At 35.8% G+C, this 20,713-nt stretch overlaps 4 protein-coding genes across 4 annotated transcripts; 1 reads left to right on the top strand and 3 right to left on the bottom strand.

The window, feature by feature from the left end:
* Positions 1-337: 337 nt before the first annotated feature.
* Positions 338-20,172, bottom strand: LOC142977386 (uncharacterized). The gene is made up of 13 exons (XM_076121264.1): positions 19,927-20,172; positions 19,568-19,838; positions 19,230-19,328; positions 18,821-19,026; positions 9,479-9,746; positions 9,299-9,397; positions 9,029-9,222; positions 8,649-8,751; positions 8,513-8,542; positions 1,373-1,561; positions 1,193-1,291; positions 588-775; positions 338-461 (listed from the first exon to the last, which is right to left on the bottom strand). The coding sequence occupies exons 1-13, from the start codon at positions 20,050-20,052 to the stop codon at positions 357-359; spliced, it is 1,977 nt and encodes a 658-aa protein (XP_075977379.1). The 5' UTR covers positions 20,053-20,172; the 3' UTR covers positions 338-356.
* Positions 1,452-2,734, bottom strand: LOC142976894 (chymotrypsin-like serine proteinase). Its single transcript, XM_076120472.1, has 2 exons — positions 2,526-2,734; positions 1,452-1,909 (listed from the first exon to the last, which is right to left on the bottom strand). Exons 1-2 carry the CDS (start codon positions 2,727-2,729, stop codon positions 1,811-1,813), a joined length of 303 nt encoding a protein of 100 aa, XP_075976587.1. The 5' UTR covers positions 2,730-2,734; the 3' UTR covers positions 1,452-1,810.
* LOC142976892 (chymotrypsin-1-like) lies at positions 4,771-7,367 on the top strand. Its single transcript, XM_076120470.1, has 5 exons — positions 4,771-4,987; positions 5,520-5,790; positions 5,907-6,002; positions 6,181-6,362; positions 7,220-7,367. The coding sequence occupies exons 1-5, from the start codon at positions 4,787-4,789 to the stop codon at positions 7,319-7,321; spliced, it is 852 nt and encodes a 283-aa protein (XP_075976585.1). The 5' UTR covers positions 4,771-4,786; the 3' UTR covers positions 7,322-7,367.
* LOC142976887 (collagenase-like) lies at positions 12,040-13,948 on the bottom strand. Its single transcript, XM_076120464.1, has 5 exons — positions 13,697-13,948; positions 13,248-13,515; positions 12,796-12,891; positions 12,463-12,653; positions 12,040-12,198 (listed from the first exon to the last, which is right to left on the bottom strand). Exons 1-5 carry the CDS (start codon positions 13,940-13,942, stop codon positions 12,097-12,099), a joined length of 903 nt encoding a protein of 300 aa, XP_075976579.1. The 5' UTR covers positions 13,943-13,948; the 3' UTR covers positions 12,040-12,096.
* Positions 20,173-20,713: the final 541 nt, after the last annotated feature.

Below are 20,713 nucleotides of genomic sequence, written 5' to 3'. Positions count from 1 at the left end.
GATAATGTTAATAGGTACATCTTCTTTGATAAATAGTGATTCACAATTCTGCTGACTGATGATATCTTTTAATCATAAAGAAGAATAGATACGCAAATAGGTATGTCGAAAATGTAGAATGGTTGGTTACTAAAATGGTAAAAGATTGGCGCAATATAGATTGATTAGGTACTCAAGCATTAATCAAAAGCTTATTTTACAGTGGCATCTTTACGTTGATCTTAATTTTAATGGAACACCAGTACAAGTTTTTTTTTTTATAAGTTACACTTTTGTAGCAATAAGGAAAGAAGTAAGTGAATAAAACAACCAGCTCATAGTTCAATGATAATCGTGTTTATTTTGCATTGCTGTTTTTACATTTGACCACGGATCCAAGAATTGAAAGAAGTTACTCTGGCGAAAGCAGCGGGAGCACCGATCTGGCAGCCATTTATAGAGCCGAAGGATGTTATACCAATCTGAAAAAACAATTGATTCTATGAATTATACGTTGACTTAACAATATCACAGACATTTAGGTAATGTTTTTAGTTTTATGATTCGGAAGCAATTTCACAGTGTCTTTGTCATAATAAAATACGTACCAAAATAGTGTTTCCACCTCTGGTGATGACAAGGGGACCACCAGAGTCACCCCGGCAGGTACTACGGCCATTAGCACCACTGGTGCAAATGTTTGAAGAGTGAATGAGCAGAGGGAAACTGTTACGGCACACGTTGTTAGCTATTACCGGCATTACGACGAACCTCAATGTTTGGGATGCGTTACCATCTGTAAAAGAGAGAATAACAAGTTTAAGAATATAATTTTTGAGAACACTATTGACTATTTATAGATTTCTATGAGGTGGCTTATTACATGGAATTTAGAAAAACGTTTATAGAAAATATTAATACATTTGTACAACTCTCGCACAAAGAATTGCTCTTGTACCATTTTACAAACATACAAAACAACGGACACAAAGTACCAGATCGCAACAGATTAACAAGACCCGAAACAACTGAAACAACTATTTTGTAGATGGCACAAATAATTAATTATTTCATGTGGGAATCGAACTCACGACGTGGCCATGACGACTATAACCACTGTTCCTCGGAGGTAGTCATATTTTTAGCAGATAGATCATTTGATACTAATTTACCAGCCGTGAAACTAGCCCACAATCTCATTATCAAAACTTACTGTCGGAGGTGACACCGAAGCCGCTGGCAGTTGCTCTTTCACCGTTAAAGTTCTCGTTAAGCTGGCTACCAGAAGGCAAGGTTACAGGCCTGATGTCATCTAGACACGAAAAAAATTGTTAATATCACTTATTAGGGTTTGATCAAATGATAAGATGGTAACGATGAAGACAATACTCACTATTGAAGTTGACGGCGTTAGGCAGTCTAATCATAGCAATGTCGTTACGGACGATGCTCGGGGTCCAGCTTCCGTGCATAATAACGTTATTAGTTTGTTGCCTATTGCCACCAGAGAATATGGTGTTAGACCCAAGAACAACCGTCAGCCGACGGGCCTGGTGCCTACCATCAAACCAGCAATCTTCTTCTTATCGTATGGTTAGTGGTCAACCTAGTGTCAAAGTTGTTCAAGCCGCCCGAAGGCCTTTGACATGGCTTAACGACTGTTATCTTAGTAGACAACAGCCGGGACCGACTTTTTACGTGCCCTCCGAAGCACGGAGACGCCCAGTTCAAATACCACTATGCGGTCACCCATCTATAGAGTGACCGCGCCAAGGGTTGCTTAACTCACAGATCGTTTACCGACCGGTGAGCGCAACTGGCTATGGGCGCCTCAAAACCAGCAATGAGCAGCGGTAAGAACTCTACGCGCGTTTACTAGAACACCTCCACATATTGCCTGATGTGCTGAGAATTCGACGATAAGGCCAGCCTGAAATATTTTTTATGGAGTAAAAATAACGTTGTGATATTTTTGCATTACAAATATTATTATCTATCACATTTATAACTTTTAAACTCTCGCGTTGCATGTTTAATATATAATAGGATACGGGAATTAACGCGAACACGCATTTTACCTTCGGTACGGTCGCAGGCCAGACCACGGCGAGTGCACCCTGCGCCGAAACGTTAGGCATTTTAAGGTAAAATGCGTGTTCGCATTAATTCCCGTCTCCTATTAGATATCTAGATATCTATCACATTGTTTAACTGTTGGGTAAAGGTCTCCTCCCGAAATGAGAGGGGGTTAAGTCTTGAGTTCATCACGCTGACCAAGCGCGGGTTGCGTTGTATACCTTCAAAAACGCAGTACTTTTAGGCAAGCATGGTTTCATCACGGTGGTTCCCTCTACTGTTAGAGCAGGTGATAATTATTTTTAATAAACACATAACTTCGGAAGGTACAGGCGTGTAGCCCTAAGTTCGAACCCTCGACAACTTGCGTGGGAGGCAAATGCTTCGACTACTTGGCTATGACAAGTCAATAATGTAATTATCTTAAATACTACCTACTGGAGAGAACTTTAAATGTTTAACTTTATTACCTGGAACGGGAATTGGCCCCGCGCAGCATTTGAACCACCTATGATTCTAGTTTCGATTTCAAGGAGTTCATCAGCCAAAGGTTTGCCAACTTTCTCGAGGTATCCATAGGCAGTATTATCTTCTAAATCGATGACATCTTCAAAATTGATACTTTTGGAGGCCACAGCGGCGACCAAAGCGAAGAGAATCACTGCAAGCTTCATGACTGTTGATATGACCAGACAAGTAAGGATGCAACCCTTAAGTCCAGTATTTATATTGAATGTTTATAGATAATTTCAATATCTAAGTAAGATTAAGTGAAGATAATGTTACTATCTTTTTCATAATGAATATTCTTCCATCAAATGGAACCCGTATGATAAATATTTATACGTTTTAAGGGGTGTGTTAAAAATAAGTACGAGTATTATGGCAGAATGGTTTTACGTTCGAATCTTGATTGTATTATATTTTTTGTAGTTCACATAGCCCCATACCTTTACAAGTTCTATGCCTAGGTGATAAGTCCAGTCACATTTTAGTTGCCGCTTCCAATTCTTCTTCCCGAACCCGACAATTTATTTTGTTTATAATTTCTATTGGTTTAATAACTCGTATTCCCGCAATTAAGGTAACCCAAGATGAAGGAGATTAGGATAAGTAATAAACAAATGATTACTAATTAGATAAAATGTAATTCAAGATGTATGGGCCAAGGGAAGTTTGTAAGGATCGTATCAAATGGCGATTTTTGGTCTTTGCCTGCCCCTACGTAGAACATGCGTGATAGTATGTATATGTGTATGTATCTACAAACATTTATTTACCATAGGTTATCCCAAATCTCAAAAGACATTATATTGGCACCAATTCTCTTCCAATATACGTCTGAGTTTTTTAAGAAGAAGCTGACCATCTAGAATTGTTCTACGGATCCCCAAAATCAAATATTAAAATGAATAAAAAACCCAAGCTATTATTGTCTGTTTAATCCTATATTAATAGCTGCATGTGCGGATCAAAATATAAGTACACTTGAATTGATTAATGTATTTATTATAGATAATACATTTAACGGGTTTTCCGTGATTCCGATTGGAAGAATCGAATCTGGATTCCGATTCTGGTGGGAGGGCACTTTTAATGGAGGAGTAGTCAGTAAATCAGTTTTTGTACATGTGCTCCAAAAAAAAAAAATCTTAGAGAATATTTTTACTTTAATATGAAGTAATTTCTTTCGGTTTCTTTTGTTAATAAATCCTTTAGCGAATTGTTTAACTCTCTAATGTAGATCCAGTGGGGATTCCCATTTAATGCTTTTTATCGTTAAATTTATAAAAGGTTGGCGCAACTATAGATGATCAGGTTCCTCATCAACACATAGGTATATTGAGGAGGGCACTGGCTTAGGCGTAGAGTATATATGAAAAAAGGAGGAGCAAATGTGAAGGCGAACCCAAATTCGTTAAAATGGGACATTAGAGGTAAGAAAGGTTTTCAAATTTCTTACAAAACGAAGTCCATGAATTTTGCACGTGGTAAATTTATTATCCTTCTAACACGTTATCATTATTCTTGGTCATAAAAAATAATAAATTAGTTTAGTAATTAACTGTGTCAAATACCAGAGATTTTTTAAAAGAATTTAAAAAAATTTAACTGCAAATTAAGGCTGTTTATACGGGGCATCGCAGATATAAATTTTTTATAATGTATAATAAAGCACTTAAAAACTGCAATTTTTGTTTTTTAATAATTCTGACATAAAAAAAAAATTATACATACTATCCTTCACTATACAACAAATCCATATAGATTCTAAGTGTTAAAGACAGGCAGGCATGTGCGACATAATCGAAAATATAACTAAAATGTAAGAACAATAGCTCGACTCTCTACCACTATCAACAACTGGCGAGCTATCGAGAAATTTTGAATGAAAATCTCATTAGCGCCTCTAGCAGGCGCCGTAGAAGCTACTGTTGAAGTATCTCAGTTAGTGTTTATATCTAACTCTCGACACTCGATAGTTTGACATATGGGTTGTGGAGGTCCAATAGGCAGTCGCACTGTGTAATAACTAGTATCCAACAGCATTCGGTGAGATTGGAAGCCGATTTCTACTTAGTTGGAAGAACGGCTAGGCATAGAATATTAGCATTACCTAACGACCCTTGCATATTTTACTTTATGATGAATTTTATCAGCAAGCAACTTCGTATAAATACGGAATGCAACAGTGGCATTCTTAGCAAGGTTCGAATCGTAAATCATTATTATGAAGCTAGCAGTGATTTTCTACGCTTTGGTTGCCGCCGTGGCCTCTAAAAGTGTCACTCAAAATGCCATAGACATAGAAGATAATACCGCATACGGATATCTGGAGAGAGTTGGTGTACCTTTGGCTAATAAGATCCGTGAATTTGAATCAAGAATTGCTGGCGGATCTGCCGCTTCGTTGGGACAATTTCCCTACCAGGTAATTATTATACGGCGAAATCTATAGCACCAGTTTGTCTGGTAAGTTAGGGCTGTATAAGCTGATCATAGAATAAATACATTCCGGCATGCGACCCCATCTACCCGAGCCACTGCAGTCTTCACAAACCTTCCTTTACTACTGCAGTCCCAATTGTATTTCATATTCCTGTACCATGAACTAGCTTTCCCACTACTGCCTAAATATTTCTTCATAATTTCCTAATATACAAAAGATTCCCTAGGAGGGTTGACGTCAGGCAGGCGACTGGATATAAAAACATCTGCCAAATCCTTTGATAGCATGTTTTTGTGAAAGAAAACATGTTGTGCCGATACCAGTTAACGTGGGATAAGGACAAGACAAAGAAAAAATCTACAGCACTTAATGATCACAAACAACCATAAGCTTATATTGTATATCTGAAAACAAATGACAACCGATTGTTCTCTTTGCCACTGGCATCCGAACTATCAATAGTTTATTTTGGTACATAAATAAATATACTAATTTTTTTTTCGATTTTTATCAGGCTGGCCTTGTCATCAAATTGTCTTCTGGTGATGAGAGTATGTGCGGAGGTGTTTTAGTCAACGAACGTAGAGTTCTTACCGCTGCCCACTGCTGGTGGGACGGTGTGTCACGAGGTATAAAAATGACTGTTGTTCTCGGCTCAACCACTCTCTTGCATGGTGGTACTAAACAAGAAACTATATCAGTTGTCGTGCACGAAAGCTGGGACCCAAACCTTAACCATAACGATATTGCCATGATTAGGCTGAAAAACGCTGTTGAATTCAATAGTAAGTATTTATTAATTTTGCTTGGAATGAGTGAAAAAGACAGAAGAAACTTAATTGAATTTTATTACAATTACGTAATTCGGACCCGAATGTTAACGTTAAGTAATTCTTTTTAGAAAACATCAGACCCGTCGTCCTCCCGTATGGTAGTTTGCTCAACGAGAACTTTGTCGGTGAAACAGCAACCGCCAGCGGTTACGGCTCAACAGGCAGTAAGACATCATCATTTGAGTCGTAACTTTTAAACTTATGCGTTGCATTTTATTACATAATAAAATGCGTGAAATAACGCAAACAACCTCAAAAGATGACTATTATACAATATACTTATTAGTGGTTATATTATTTGAAGTAGGATATTCTTTGCTTCAATATGTCACTAATTTCCAGATGGCCCCCCCGGTTCTTTGAATTGGGTTAACTTGCGAGTCATACCCAATAACGAGTGCAGAAAAGTTTTCCCGTCGGTACAGCCTTCCAACATTTGCACTAGTGGAGAGAATGGTCGTAGCACCTGCAAAGGTGACTCTGGTGGTCCTATAGTTGTCACCAGGAACGGTAACCCCATTTTGGTACGTATATTATTATTTAAGTTTGAAAATCATATGATGCATATTGCATAGTAATTTTGATTACTATTTACATTTTAAAAGAATGAAACGAAATCAAATAAGTTTTCCCAATGATGTAAAATAGATTGCAACGCCATCTATGATCTTTCTAGGTAGACTCAGGTTTATATGAAACAAAATTAATATCAAATTTTTCAAAAATCTATAAAAAAATTTACGTACTGTACAACAGACAGACAAAAAATATAAATTGCAGATTCGGTATCAGTATCCGTGTCTTATTATTCCGCATTGGTTTTTTTTATTTTCAATGTACAGAATTGAACTGTCTACAGATTTATTATAAGTATAGATTTAAGGTCAACCGACAATTGCTTACACATGTCATGTAACACATGACATCATATTTACAATTTGTTTAAAAATATATTAGTGTAACAATTTCTTAAGTGTTTACACCACATGCGGAGACATACGGTTGTGTTAAATTATTACATAACAGATTTGGTTAGTAGGTTCTTAAGATAAGGTAATTATGTATTCAGTGAAATGAAATGACTGGAATATACCGCCTAAGATGTGAGACATAACGCCGCCGCCGTTTCACCATTAACAATGTTATACTATGTAGCAGGGGGATTAGACAGTAGATATATACCGAGCACGTTATCAAACTCCAAACTACTATTGAGAATAATCTAACATTAATTTGAATAATACCAAATGAAAAGAAAGTTAGCACTTTGTCTGACCTAGGAATCAAATCCGGGATCTCGTGGTTACTCGGACACAACCGAGCACATCACAGAGGTAGTCAGTTGTCTGGATATAATTAAATGAATTTTCCGTTTCCACAGATTGGTTTGACATCCTTTGGCGCAGAAAGTTGTATAATCGGTGCACCCGTTGCTTTCGCAAGAGTTACTTCTTTCCATTCTTGGATCCAGGGTCTACTTTAAGGCTCAAAATTACGTCAAATAAAGTTGATATGTGTTACACTTAATATTAAAAAAAAAAAAATGTCTTTTACTCCTGATCATTGCCTACTATTTATAATTTCGTGCTTTAGTAACTTCTATTTAGTCTTTAGAATTAGGTAGGTACCTATTCAACAATGTCAAGTAGGGGGGCTATTATGTATCTAAGTTGACAACGTTTTGATATCTATGGCTATTGACTGTGATTGTTATTTTTCTTAAATAACTATGATTAGGTCACGTCAAAGCAGCTATGTACTTCACAGTGACCATCAAATTAACTTATCTTACACAGTACTTTATATTGTAGACCTATTGATAACTGAGACACACAATACGCATGCTGATCTCATAGGAATTTAACTTTATGAGTTACTATTTTCTACTCTCTACGCCACATCGACTACATGAAAAAAAAGTAACATTATCAAATACTACGTACAAATTTTAATATAATCAATATCTTCGCAAACTTCATCTGAATCTGTGCAATAGTTTTTACGTGAAAGGGTAACAAACGAACACACAGACAAACATCAATCCTCAGCAACTTACACATTATTTAGTAGTATAAGACCCAAACCCAACTCCTTCTATGAATAACCAAATAATTATGGTATCGTTTATTGTGTTTACTTTATTTGCTTAATTTAAGCGTAAAGTATTATATTTGAACTTTTCCTTGCATTTAAAAGTACCAAAAAACCATTTAGGACTGAGTTCCTATTTAGAAACAATAATTATAAAATTTTCGATACTCCGGCCATTAGGCGATGTAAGAAGTATGTTCGTCTTATTTTCTAATTGCATATCCATACCTGGGAATGGTACCAGAGACTTACTGACTGCGCCGCGAGGCGGTCTGAATTTTTCCAGAATTCTTCTGTTATTGATTATTATTAATGTTTTAGGACGACTTGAAAAAGGAGGAGGTTTCCAATTGAAAGAGGAGAGTTTGAATACAATGTGATTTTTTAAAGTATGTTCCCTGATTATTCGATTACTCGTGGTCCGATTTTCAAATGTAAAAAAATTTGCATGCTTTGAAGATGATGATATATCAGAGGTTTTAATGGGATCCTGATCAAATCAAAACGAACTCAAAAATACAGCATTGATTTTAGTTTTTGTTTTGTTTGTTTTTCACAGGAAGAACAAGAATAAGCGTCTAACCTTTTTCATCTCCGGCATCATGAGTTAATGCTGGAAACTATATAGCATGATAATTAAAGGAAAAAGGGGAGGGGTAGGCTAAACAAACCATCAAAGTGAAAAATTTAAAATTTTATTTAATATAATTCTGAGTCTTAAAGTTGACCACGGATCCAAGAGTTGAAGGAAGTTACTCTCGCGGAAACAGCAGGAGCACCGATCGTACAACCACGATCAGAACCGAAGGATGTCAGACCAATCTGTTGAAAAGGAAAATGCATTACATTATTATAAAGTACAAAGCACAATTATTAAGATTTTATAGTGGCCGTGAGTTTCTTGCTAGCTCTTCTCATAATGCTCTACCCCCTTTCCGAGTTAGTGGTAGAATCAGTAATTGTAACGACTATCATAAGTGTCAAAATCTAACCTGAATGAATAAATGATTCGATTTTTTGATCTTATAAATAGTTAATTGAAGAGTAAATCGGAAAGTTAAGATGCCAATAGATAGATAATAATATATAAAATACTTACCAGAATCGCGTTTCCGTTCCTATTGACCACAAGAGGACCACCGGAGTCACCTCTGCAGGTGCTTCGGCCGTTGGCTCCGCTGGTGCAGATGTTCGAAGACTGTACATACGACCCGAAGAAGTTACGGCACACATTGTTAGCTATGACTGGCAAGACCACCCATCTCAAAGATTGATTAGCAGTGATTTGAACATCTAAAAAATAAAGGACATATTGAATAAATGAATGTTTCATATGGAAATAAAATAGGCACAAATTTTGTTGTCTTACTGTCGCCTGTTAAGCCAAAGCCGCTGGCAGTTGCTCTTTCGCCGTTGAAGTTCTCGTTTAGCTGGTTACCAGAAGGCAGCACAACAGGTCTTATGTTATCTGCAATTAATTTATAAACCTGGTTAATAAAAAAGTTCTAGCGAAAACTAAAAGTAGATTAGCTCGGATACCAGTACTTACTATTGAAACTGACAGCGTTATTCAGTCTGATCATAGCAATATCGTTACGAATGTTCCTAGGGTTCCAGTTGCTATGCATGATGACTGAAGAGGTTTGTTGTCTGTTACCACCAGAGAACAGGGTAGTGGAGCCGAGAACAACGGTGAACCGACGGGCTTGGAACTCGCCATCCCACCAGCAATGGGCAGCGGTAAGCACTCTACGTGCATTAACTAGGACACCACCACATGCGCTTTGATGGGATGCGAAGTCGACAATAAGGCCAGCCTGTGAAAAAAATGATAATTTTATTGGAGAAGGTTAGATTTCGTATTTTTATGGCAAATATTTATGTCTGATGCTGCGTATATTTTATACAGGTACAATAATTGCTGTCCCTGTGGTTTTTTGGCGGTAGTGTAGACTGCCGTACCGCTTAGTATGGATACGACCAAGAGTACTACATTAAGCAAAGTGTTTTCAGTTTCCGTTTGGCTGTAAGTTATTTTTGAGTGCTCGAAGACTAATAATTATAAAATTACCTGGTTGGAATTGACCCAGAGACGCGGCTGAGCCACCAGCGATCCTGGTCTCAAACTCACGAATCTCATCGGCCAAAGGTACACCAACTTTCCTTAAGTATCCATAAGCGGTAAGGTCCTCCAATTCGATGACATCTTCAAAGTTGATGCTTTTGGAGGCCACAGCGGCGACCAAAGCGAAGAGAACCACTACCAGCTTCATTACTGTCGACTTGAACAAACTAGTTAACAATGCCACTATTCCGCTTTGTATTTATACAAAATTACTCGCTGATAATTTCAAATATTTAAATACGTATCTACGTAAAATTGATTAAGTGATGATAGTTCTATTATCTAAATACTAAAAAAATATTAGGACACATAACTTTACTAATTAAAATAAAGTATGTCAGGAATATTTTTGAAATAACGATACATTATGTCGGTCATAAATACTTAGTTAAATGTGTAAAAGTTATGTAATATTATGTTACATAACGCCATGACATCTAGGTACCTTCAAGAAGTGTAAAGAATATCTCGATTGTACTTTCTTTGTTCTGAGACCTCGTGCTTGTTAGGTGGAGAGAAGAGACATGTAATTCTCCCATATCTCATACTCTAGTGGTAAAATTTACAAAAATGTTGAATTTTTCGTTCAGTACCGTAACCTGCAGCACCACCACTTCTTGTTTGAAACTGGTGGTCTATAATATTCCGGGATTAATTAAGCCTAAATCTAAATTTACTTGTCCGGTTTCTCTTCAGTTTAGTAGAACCCTAATGTAAAAAATATTAAAATAAAATAAAAAACCCGTAATTGTGGTCTTTTTAATCCCTTATGAAATGGCAAAGGGTGATAAAGTCATAAGTACGATTTAATCCGGAAAAATATTTTTGATAGTATTCAATATGGATTTCCCGTATTAAATAGATGCGTATTTTCCGGTAGTATCAATTACACTGTTCTTTCCCGTATGTACATAAGTATATAGTTTCTTGCTTACTGTTCGGTCTTTATCAAAATATAAACTTATGATGTAATAAAAACTAGACAGGATCAAACGATGCGTTTCGTCGTGATTACACAGAGTTGTTATTACTAACGTATTACTTCTGCATATAATTTCTTTAGACCTTTGATGAGCTCAATGATAGACGTACGGAGAGTATCGTAAGAGAGCACACAGTTATTAAGCTTTACCTGTTGAATTTTGTGTTGGTCATCAATCATCATTCTAGGCAAAGCCGGCGTCAGTAGGCATCTTAGAATGTTCTAAACGGGGTACCCTATATGTAATTTAAGCATAGATCTCATCGTTGAATTATAATATCAGTAATATGTTTGCTTGTAAATTTACGACAGGCGCTACTTGAAGAAAAAATATAAGTAGTAGGCGGTAATTCTGTATACACGCAAATCATGATAAAATTGTAAGGACACAGATAGCGATGAGTGGTTTTCCCATTTTAGTAAAACGTATTCATTTCCCCACAAAGCTTAAACTTTATTTTGATATTTGTCACATATTTGGGAAAGACCTGAATTATATCAGCCATTTGAAAAAACACTTTTGAACAGTTCATAGTTATAATTTTATTTATGTGTGCAGTCATGATCGTCGTGTGCTATAGCCATCATGCAAAAGGTGAAGCTATAAGAATATTCTGTCCTGTTTCGCCGTAAAGAGCATTGCGAAAAAATCTTCATAAACCAGGTATAATATCCTAATGTAACGGGTCTTTTACACGATTGGAAATTCCGATTCCAAGTTGAAAGAGTTACTTATTTGTTTACCCGACGTTTCGATCGAATTGCATTGACCGTGGTCATGGGCTGACCGATGTGGCTGCCAAGCGTCTTCTTGGGGCGCGAGTTTTTACGCCTGCCCTTGCTGGGTTTTCAGTTCCACTGACTTTTTATTGTTCGGAATTGTCGGTACTTCACACAACACTAACGACGTCTTCACATTAACAAAGTAACTAATAGTTCGACAAAATTGAGTAAATAAGTTAAATGCAATTTTTTTTAAGTCATATATTGAGACCAATTACAATACGTAAATATTAATATATTACAATTAAATTAAGAAGGTAAAAACATCTTAAATTATTTACAGAAGTCTTTGGATCCAATCCATGTAGAAGGAAACCCTGGTGAATCCACCGGGACTTCCATCTTCGCACCTCTGGGAGCCAAACGAGGTAATACCAACCTGAAGACAGAAAAAAATGTATTGTAGTAGTATTATCGACAAAAACAATCGGGACTGACATTTTTTGTGGAGCAGAAGTTCATTAGGAACACTTACATAATATATATACTCCTTAAGTTCTTGGTATTGTTAAAATGAGTGTTTGTAATGAATATGTTACGTATAACGATTTTATGTCTAAACTGGATCATAGCATACGCAGAAACGTCTATCTTTTTTTGTATACTTTTGTACAGCAGAATCTAGTAAAAATAGAATACTAACCAAAACCCGTTTATTCTGCACAGTGACGGCAATGGGGCCGCCAGAGTCACCGCTGCAAATGTTTTTAAGAGTTGCACCGTTGGTACAGATGATGGAGGCCCCAACGAATGGGAACCAGCGCTGGCACTGCGAGTTTCTGATCACTTCCAGATTTACGTGGCTGAGGTACGTCCTTTCACTGATAGCGTCAGCTGAAATACACCAAAAAACATATAATACATGTTAAAAAAAAAAACTTCTGGAGAATATGCGGTCTTATGTGAAAATATAATGTATTATTTTAACAACTGAATACGAAATTATTTTGAACATGTTTAAAAGGATATTTCTTACCATCGCCTTTAAGACCGAAACCAGATGCAGTAACGGTTGCACCAACCAAGTTGTTATTGTCGCCTCTAGCCGGTAAAGCAATGGGGCTGATGATATCTGTAAATAATAAAAGATATTTAAAATCGTGTATCTATACTAATATTATAAAGCTGAAGAGTTTGTTTGTTTGATTGTTTGTTTGTTTGTTTGTTTAAACGCGCTAATCTCGGGAACTACTGGTCCAATTTGAAAAATTCTTTCAGTGTTAGATAGCCCATTTATCGAGGAAGGCTATAGGCTATATATCATCACGCTACGACCAATACAAGCCGAGTACCAGTGAAAAATGTTACAAAAACGGGGAAAGTTATGATTCTCTTATGTGACGCAAGCGAAGTTGCGCGGGTCAGCTAGTCAACAATAAAAAGAACATTTTAAGTACTAGCTCAATTATATACGCAAACGAATCTTACTTGAATATTGAACAGCATTCGGCAAATTAACCATGGCGATGTCATTAATTATGACTTGTGGATCCCATCTTTGGTGGACAACAACATGGGAAGTGCGAAGCCTCGTACCACCGGAGAAAAGCTTGACTGAACCGAGAACAACGGTCATCCTTCGCGCTTGATGTACTCCGTCCGCCCAACAGTGACCAGCCGTTAGAACTCTTTTTGGACTGATCAGAGATCCTCCGCATACACTTTGACCACCCACGAATTCCACCAGCAAACCAGCCTATTCATACAAAAAATAATGTTAGTTACGGAGCGACATGTTAAAAAGATTTTGTCGAACAAAGGGAATAGATTTTTTTGAGCCAGAAAAAAATGACACACTGATAACATTTATGATAGTAAAAACGACGATACAAGCCAAAATATTTTTTTTTTTTAATAGAGAGTAATTGATAACCTACCTGGTACGGAAAATCTCCTAGTCGAGCTGCAAATCCTCGAACTATTTTGCATACAGCGTTGGGATTTTTCTTACTGTTGAGTTTTTCGCACTGTTGTTCTGCTTCACGGATCCTGTTGGCCAAAGGTAGACCAATATTTGCAAGGTATCCATATGCTGTATTCTGTTTTGGATCAACAGTTTTGCGGAGTTTTCTGCCAACGGCAAATGCCAAAAGCGTTAGGAATATCAGTCCAAGTAGCTTCATGGTGGACGATTGCAATGTAATTGGTGAATTTGTTTTACAGGACACCCTATTTATACTAAGCTCCTTCCTCTTTGTATAGTTATAATATATTAGGTATACCTACGTAATAAGTTTAGTGGTGATTAATAAGCTAAACAATATACTTTTAGGGAATACCACATGAAGTTAATTATTACCGTTAACCGCAAATAGTGGTTGCTTAGACGTAAGACACATACGCCATATGTTTCAGTCCAGATTATAGCTTCTTAATATTAGTTACCTTTTAGTAAATAAATGCTTAGAAAACTCTTTTTTGTTTACAATAATTTGATCTGATTGTTCTTTGTTTTTAAATATGAATAATTATATCATCACAAACAATAATCGTCGCATCAAATACTAAAATTATACTAGCTGACCCGCCAAACGTTGCTTTGCCCTATAGATTATTATAAAATAGGCATTAAATATGTAGGGTTGTATGTATGTTTTAATGCCACATTATAAAAAAATAAAAACAAAAATTTTCGTCAAAAAATTAAGGGCGAACAACCCCTATCACTTAGGGGTCTGAAAAATAAGATTTTGGTCAATTCTCAGACCCTCTGAATACACATATAAAATTTGGTCAAAATCGGTGAAGCCGTTTCGAGTACGGTAACCAACATTGAGACATGGTATATATCAGATATATCGGTCTTAGTTCGTTTTCTAAGCCTCGATTTAAAGATATCAAGCGGGATTAAATCATATATACGTAATATAAAACTTTCTACACAAATTTTAGGTAACAGTTAACATACTTAAGTTATAAAGCATGTCTCAGCTGCGCTAGAGTTCTTAAGAGTAGCTAAAGCAGCTGATTCTCGTCGCCTCAAGTTCAGATTCGGGGCATACATTTTGCATGCAACTTGGACAACCTCAAATAAAAATGGCCCATTTATTCTCTTTTTTATTAATGTATGTGTCCTTAGATCTTTAAAACTACACAACGGATTTTGATGAGGTTTTTTTAATAGATAGAGTGATTTAGGATAAAGTTCATGTGTAAAAGTTGTAAACGTTTTTTTTTGTAAAATAACTGTTTAAACCGGCGAAGCTGGAGCGGATCGCTACCGTATATATGTATAATTTTGAATTTACTTAAGAAAAATATCAAAAAAATAATATTAGTGCATTAGCAACCATTATCACTTGGTTTAACTGGAGGGAAACCACCATCATCTTGGGGAAACCTTGCCTGCTTACGTAAACCAATAATATGTCGATTTCCCGTACTAGGGCAGCATGACGATTTCAAGGCCTGACCGCCGATGATTTCAAACGAACATAGATCTGGCTTAGCAAGAGATAAGTAGTATTGCAGTGCGTATGAACAAAGACCGGAGCAGATTTATTATAACGTTTGATGCAGTGATTAAAGTGGTCACCTCGCCGCAATAAACGTAGCGCTGCGTGAGGCGGGTTCGATTCCCACCCGGGACAAATATTTGTGTGTTGAGCCTGGTAGGAGGAGTATCTGTTCTGAGCCTGGTTGTTAATTTATCTATATAAGTATGATTTTAGAAAGTATATAAGTATGTTTATCGGTTAATTGGTTACCATAGTACGAACTCTGCTTAGTTTGGAATCAAATGACCTTGTGTGAGTTGTCCGGCAATATTTATTTATTATAGGTAATATTTTGCACTTTGTACGTTTTTTTGGTGGTGGGAAAAAATAATGGACCATGCTGACGGAAACTGCTTTGAAATCTGAAGATGCCCAAATTTACTGAAATTAAACATACAACAATTTCTAAAAAGAAATAGAACTACATTTCAAGATTTTAGGTAACTGTCGTCAACAACCGGGAATGGAGAATTCATAAAAAAAATATTTTCCCTATTTTATCGTACCAATCGAGAGGGTGTTTTATTGGTAGAAGGTCACTTAAAGAAACATTGTAACTTAAAAATTAAGAAGCCACATAAATATATCCATTTGTGTCATTTCACCTCTGAATAATAATCATTGAAACATTCATGTTTCATATAAATTTATCATAATTAGGTTTTTGACGGGTTGTCAATACTAGTCAAGCACTCCATTGCATAAAATACTAACACTAATATTTTTACCCTTTGCGTTAAATTTTAACACATCTTGCCCATATCGTTCTTAATACTATGCTTTATTCTATAGAAAATTACAACTTGTAATTTATAATACTGACTCTGCAAGCTAAGTTCAACAAGTAACATTGGATTTTCAAATATCTGCCGGAACCGCTCAGTAGTAAGCCGATGCCAGATATAATAATATGCCAATAGATCTGCCGTCGATAAATAATATGGAACAGAAACAGAAGTTATAAATATCACATTTGAATTGATAATTAATGCACCAAGCTTGTATGTTAAAAAATCTTAATAATACATGAACTATTCCATGTTGAAACGGAAATGCCCGAATATTGGTAGCTTTGTAGATTTTTGTATTTATTCGCTCATTACACTCATTTGAAACAGAATTTGTAAGCGCCATACTGGGTTTTTTCTCGCATAGTAAAGCCAATAAAATGAAAGACATACTTCTCAATAATTCATATAATATTCTTTAACAATTAAAAAATAAATACAGGTATTGTGGGAAAATCTGTCACTAAGCTGACTCAATAAGTGATATTCTTTTTGCGGTCAGACATTTCATCTCAGGAAAACGATGCTTTATACTTAAAACTACCTTTAGTCTGCGACTAGTGACTCATTGTAATTGTAGCATAAATGCATGCATATGAATGTCATATGTGATTTTTTTTTGTTTTAGAAGTAGGTCTGGCAGTGGTTGATGTGTGGGCGTAAAAAAATCCTTCCTCTCGTTAAAAAACAAGATGACGTAACAAGTTTTTGTATCTCAACACTATAAAGGTCAGTTTAATACTTAAAACATGATTTTTTATTATAGTGTCATTATTAGAACAGGTCTTGCTCATTGATTGATTTGCTCTGAATGAGCGTCACTTACTTCTTTGAAATAAACGTCTTTCCTTTTTATGCAAATTATTCTATTTACCACGTAACAAAATCATTGTTCATAGCTTTTTAACATTCCCGTTGCATGTTTTTATGAAAGAACTAGCTGACCCCCTCAACTTCGTTTGCGTCACAAAAGAGAGAACAGGTCATAATTTTCCCCATTTTTGTAACATTTTTTACTGGTACTCGGCTCCTATTGGTCGTAGCGTGATAATATATAGCCTTTCTCGATAAATGGGCTTTCTGAAACTCAAAGAATTTTTCAAATCGGTCCAGAAGTTACTAAGATTAGCGCGTTCAAACAAACAAACATATAAACTCTTCAGCTTTGTAATAGTAGTATAGGTACGGGAACATCAGCTGGTCTGCGACTATGGCCAAAGTAATGACGCTGAAACATCAAGGAACAAACAGAAGCGATACAAACGGAAGGTAAAGCGTGTGTTTGTGTTAATAATCATTATTCAAATCGTATGGAGTCAGGAAGCGGGCGTAGGTATACGTATAGGCTTAGCTAAGAAGTAAAAAGGATTATGAAATTACCAGTTTGTGTTGCGCTGTTGACTAAAGCCAATGGCCAAACGAGTTTTTTACAAGCAATGCCATCTTGTGGCGTTTACTGTGAAATATTTATTTGTCACTATAACAAAACTTCGTCATTTGAATTCAAGTTAAATTTTACCCAGAAGCTGACTGATTCGTGAAATAAAAACTTGGAATACAGGTATAATTAGTGTATTTATTAATTAAGGTTTTTCCACAGTACGTGTATACGCAGTATACAATAAAATTTGTTAGTTATACATAGTAAGTTTTAAAGATAGATGGTCTTTTACAATGAATGGCTAACCAACATTATATTATGTACTTATAAATGTATAACATTAACTAAAACTATGACAATAATAAATGCATAGACTAGAACTAAAAATGTATCATTTAACAACATACTGCTTTTTCCGTAATTATCCAAAGTTTTTATGACTGCAATAACGCGATTCTCTTCAGTCGGTACTTACGCGTATCGAAAATTTGAAATTAAAAATGTACTACATAAAAGTTCTTACGTAGACCGCTAGAGGCGCTGATCAGATTTTCATACATTTTTTGACAATAGTCGATAGTGGTAGAGATTCGTGCAGTATTGAAAACCCGTAACAAGTGACGATCACACTGCGTGTTTCCTCTATGTAGAAGTTTCATATTTCTTTCACAATGAAATTGCTATGTTGTTCATAGAAATCCACTGATCCATTGGATGAAGGAATTGACCCTGGTAAAGCCTGCGGGTTGACCCTCATTGCAGGTCCGAGTAGACACGAAAGATGATACGCCAATCTGAAAGACAAAAGTAAAATAAATAACTTAAGTATAGAAACATTTTAGTACAATCCAAAACACTGTCTGAGACAACTTTACAACTCTTGGTCCATAAAATAATGTTATCGTTCTAATTTACAAATTGTATATTGCTCTAAGTTTGCAACTTTTAAAGTTTTCTTTTTCCCAGACATTTCCCTTACCTTTGTGATCGACATATTATAATGTTGCACAATATCACGTATTGCACAATATAATTGACCGTTTCGATACTAAGGCAAAGTATGATTTCATTGTGCAATAAAAGTGTGTAAAAATGTTGCGTAATATTTCCTGCTTAAATAATTTCGTTTAGTACATTTTTCCTATTTATCTATGCTTTTGTGAGTGTTTTTGTACTGAGTAAGGACCGTCTTTGGCCGAAGTCGCGCTATAGCCGGTTCGATAATTTGTTATTTTTAACCACAGTTATTGAAACAAAATAATCTGATATATATTTTGCACATAAACTTAAAGTGTACCTAATTAAGTACTTAAAGTAATGTAAAAATATACATACCAAGATGTCTTTGCCCTTGTTTTGAATGACCAAAGGGCCTCCAGAGTATCCTAGGCAGATATTCCGGTATTCTGGACCTCGGGCACATAATAGCAGCTTAGGATTTGCAATCCTTTTGATAGCGGGGAAAGTCTTCTGACAGTCACTGTTGCTAATGATTTGCACCTTAACTCGTCGGAGATATGGGCAGGAACCCAAGAATTTTCCTGGAAAACAAAAAAAAATGGTTTAAATACTACTAACTAACTACTAATGACTGGCAGTTTTTAATTGTAATGCAGATCGGATTCGAAAACACATTTTTTTTGGAATGAAAGTTAAGCATTTTTGATCAAAAAATAATTAAGAAGGTTTTAGGTGACGTATTAACATTATAAATTATAACATTGAATAGTTTAAATATACATACCTTTTCTATCAGTACCAAAGCCAGAAGCTACAGCGCCCCTACCAATGTGATGTTTGTTTTGCTCATTTGCAGCGGGCAAGAAGACGGGACTAATAGAACCTGTGTAGAAAAAAATTGGTATCAGTAATGTGAAGTTAAGGATTTCAATATTATTTTAATGTTTTAGTTCTTTTATTGACGACTAAGTGCGGTTTTCTGGTCATTTAAACGTCATCAAAGAGCGATGGTTTTACGAGGAAAGTTTGCGTATAATCCAGATACACTCTAGAGGAAAAGTCTCGCAACAAATTTCACCTTTCCTAAGAAATCTGTGTACAATTTTTTATTGAGTCATTTACTTGTAAATTGGATAGATTCTGGCAAAAACACCATAGCGATGTCGTAAGGTCTTTTCATGGGATTCCATTTCTCGTGCGTAATCACTTTTGCTGTGTTAAGTCTAACCCCTCCCGAGAAAAGGAGGGTTGAACCTAGTACAACGGTGAATTTCTTAATAGTATTTCTTCCATCGTTATAGCAATGAGCTGCAGTCAGTACTTTGGTTGCACTGATAAGCGAACCTCCACAGACAGACGGTTTACCCATATCAGTTTCACCAATGAGGCCAGCCTGAAATCACATATTTTAATATTTTAAATTGAAATTTTATAAAAATTTTATGACACCTGATAAGTTGATAATTAGTTTTGCAATTAACCTGATAAGAGAAATCTCCTTTTCTAGCGGCAGATTTATCGGAAGCTCTATTATCCTCTTCACAAGATCCTTCGTCGTCGACGGAGTTACTAACTCTATGAGACAGTGTCTCGGCTTCATAGATCATGTCGGCTAATGGTACACCGATTTTAGAAATATAGCCGTAAGCATTATCTTCGTCTTCTAATTCATTTGCGAAAGTGATTGGAGCGAATAAGCTCGCGAGCGCTAAACAAACCACAGAAAGCATCATCATGCTCGTCGGTCCGAATGAAACTGTTTACCTCACAGCGCTCACCTTCGTTTTATACGTATTTATGCTGTTGTTTTTATTTGCGCAATAGCAGTATTTTGGTAAAATACCACGAAACATAGCATTATTCATATACAATTAGATGCGTTCGTTTAATTTACAGTATAATCACAACTGGAAAATTGGATTACTAATACGTAATAATGTTTCAAGTGCACTAAAAAATTGTTTAAAAAAAATATTGGTGAGTGGACAGATTAGTCTCTAGTAAAACAACGAGGAATACAACTTTATGTAGCAATAATAAATTGTTCAGTACAAGAAGGATCAACGTTATCATTCTTTCTATACGTTGAAATATTATGCCACTTTATTTGACCTACATGACTCATCCTTTACCTGCAACACGTTCAATACTTGTCGTCGAAAATTTAAAGGTGTTAGTAACCTTAGTAATGAACTAGTTACTATTTTTAATAGTTTGAAAGAAACCGGTTTTAATTAGCCTATTACCTATATTAATTAAAAAACTGTA

The sequence above is a fragment of the Anticarsia gemmatalis genome, chromosome 12 (genome assembly GCF_050436995.1).
Source record: "Anticarsia gemmatalis isolate Benzon Research Colony breed Stoneville strain chromosome 12, ilAntGemm2 primary, whole genome shotgun sequence".
In the NCBI taxonomy this organism is placed as follows: Eukaryota; Metazoa; Arthropoda; class Insecta; order Lepidoptera; family Erebidae; genus Anticarsia; species Anticarsia gemmatalis.
This window is presented reverse-complemented; position numbering and strand designations above follow the sequence as displayed.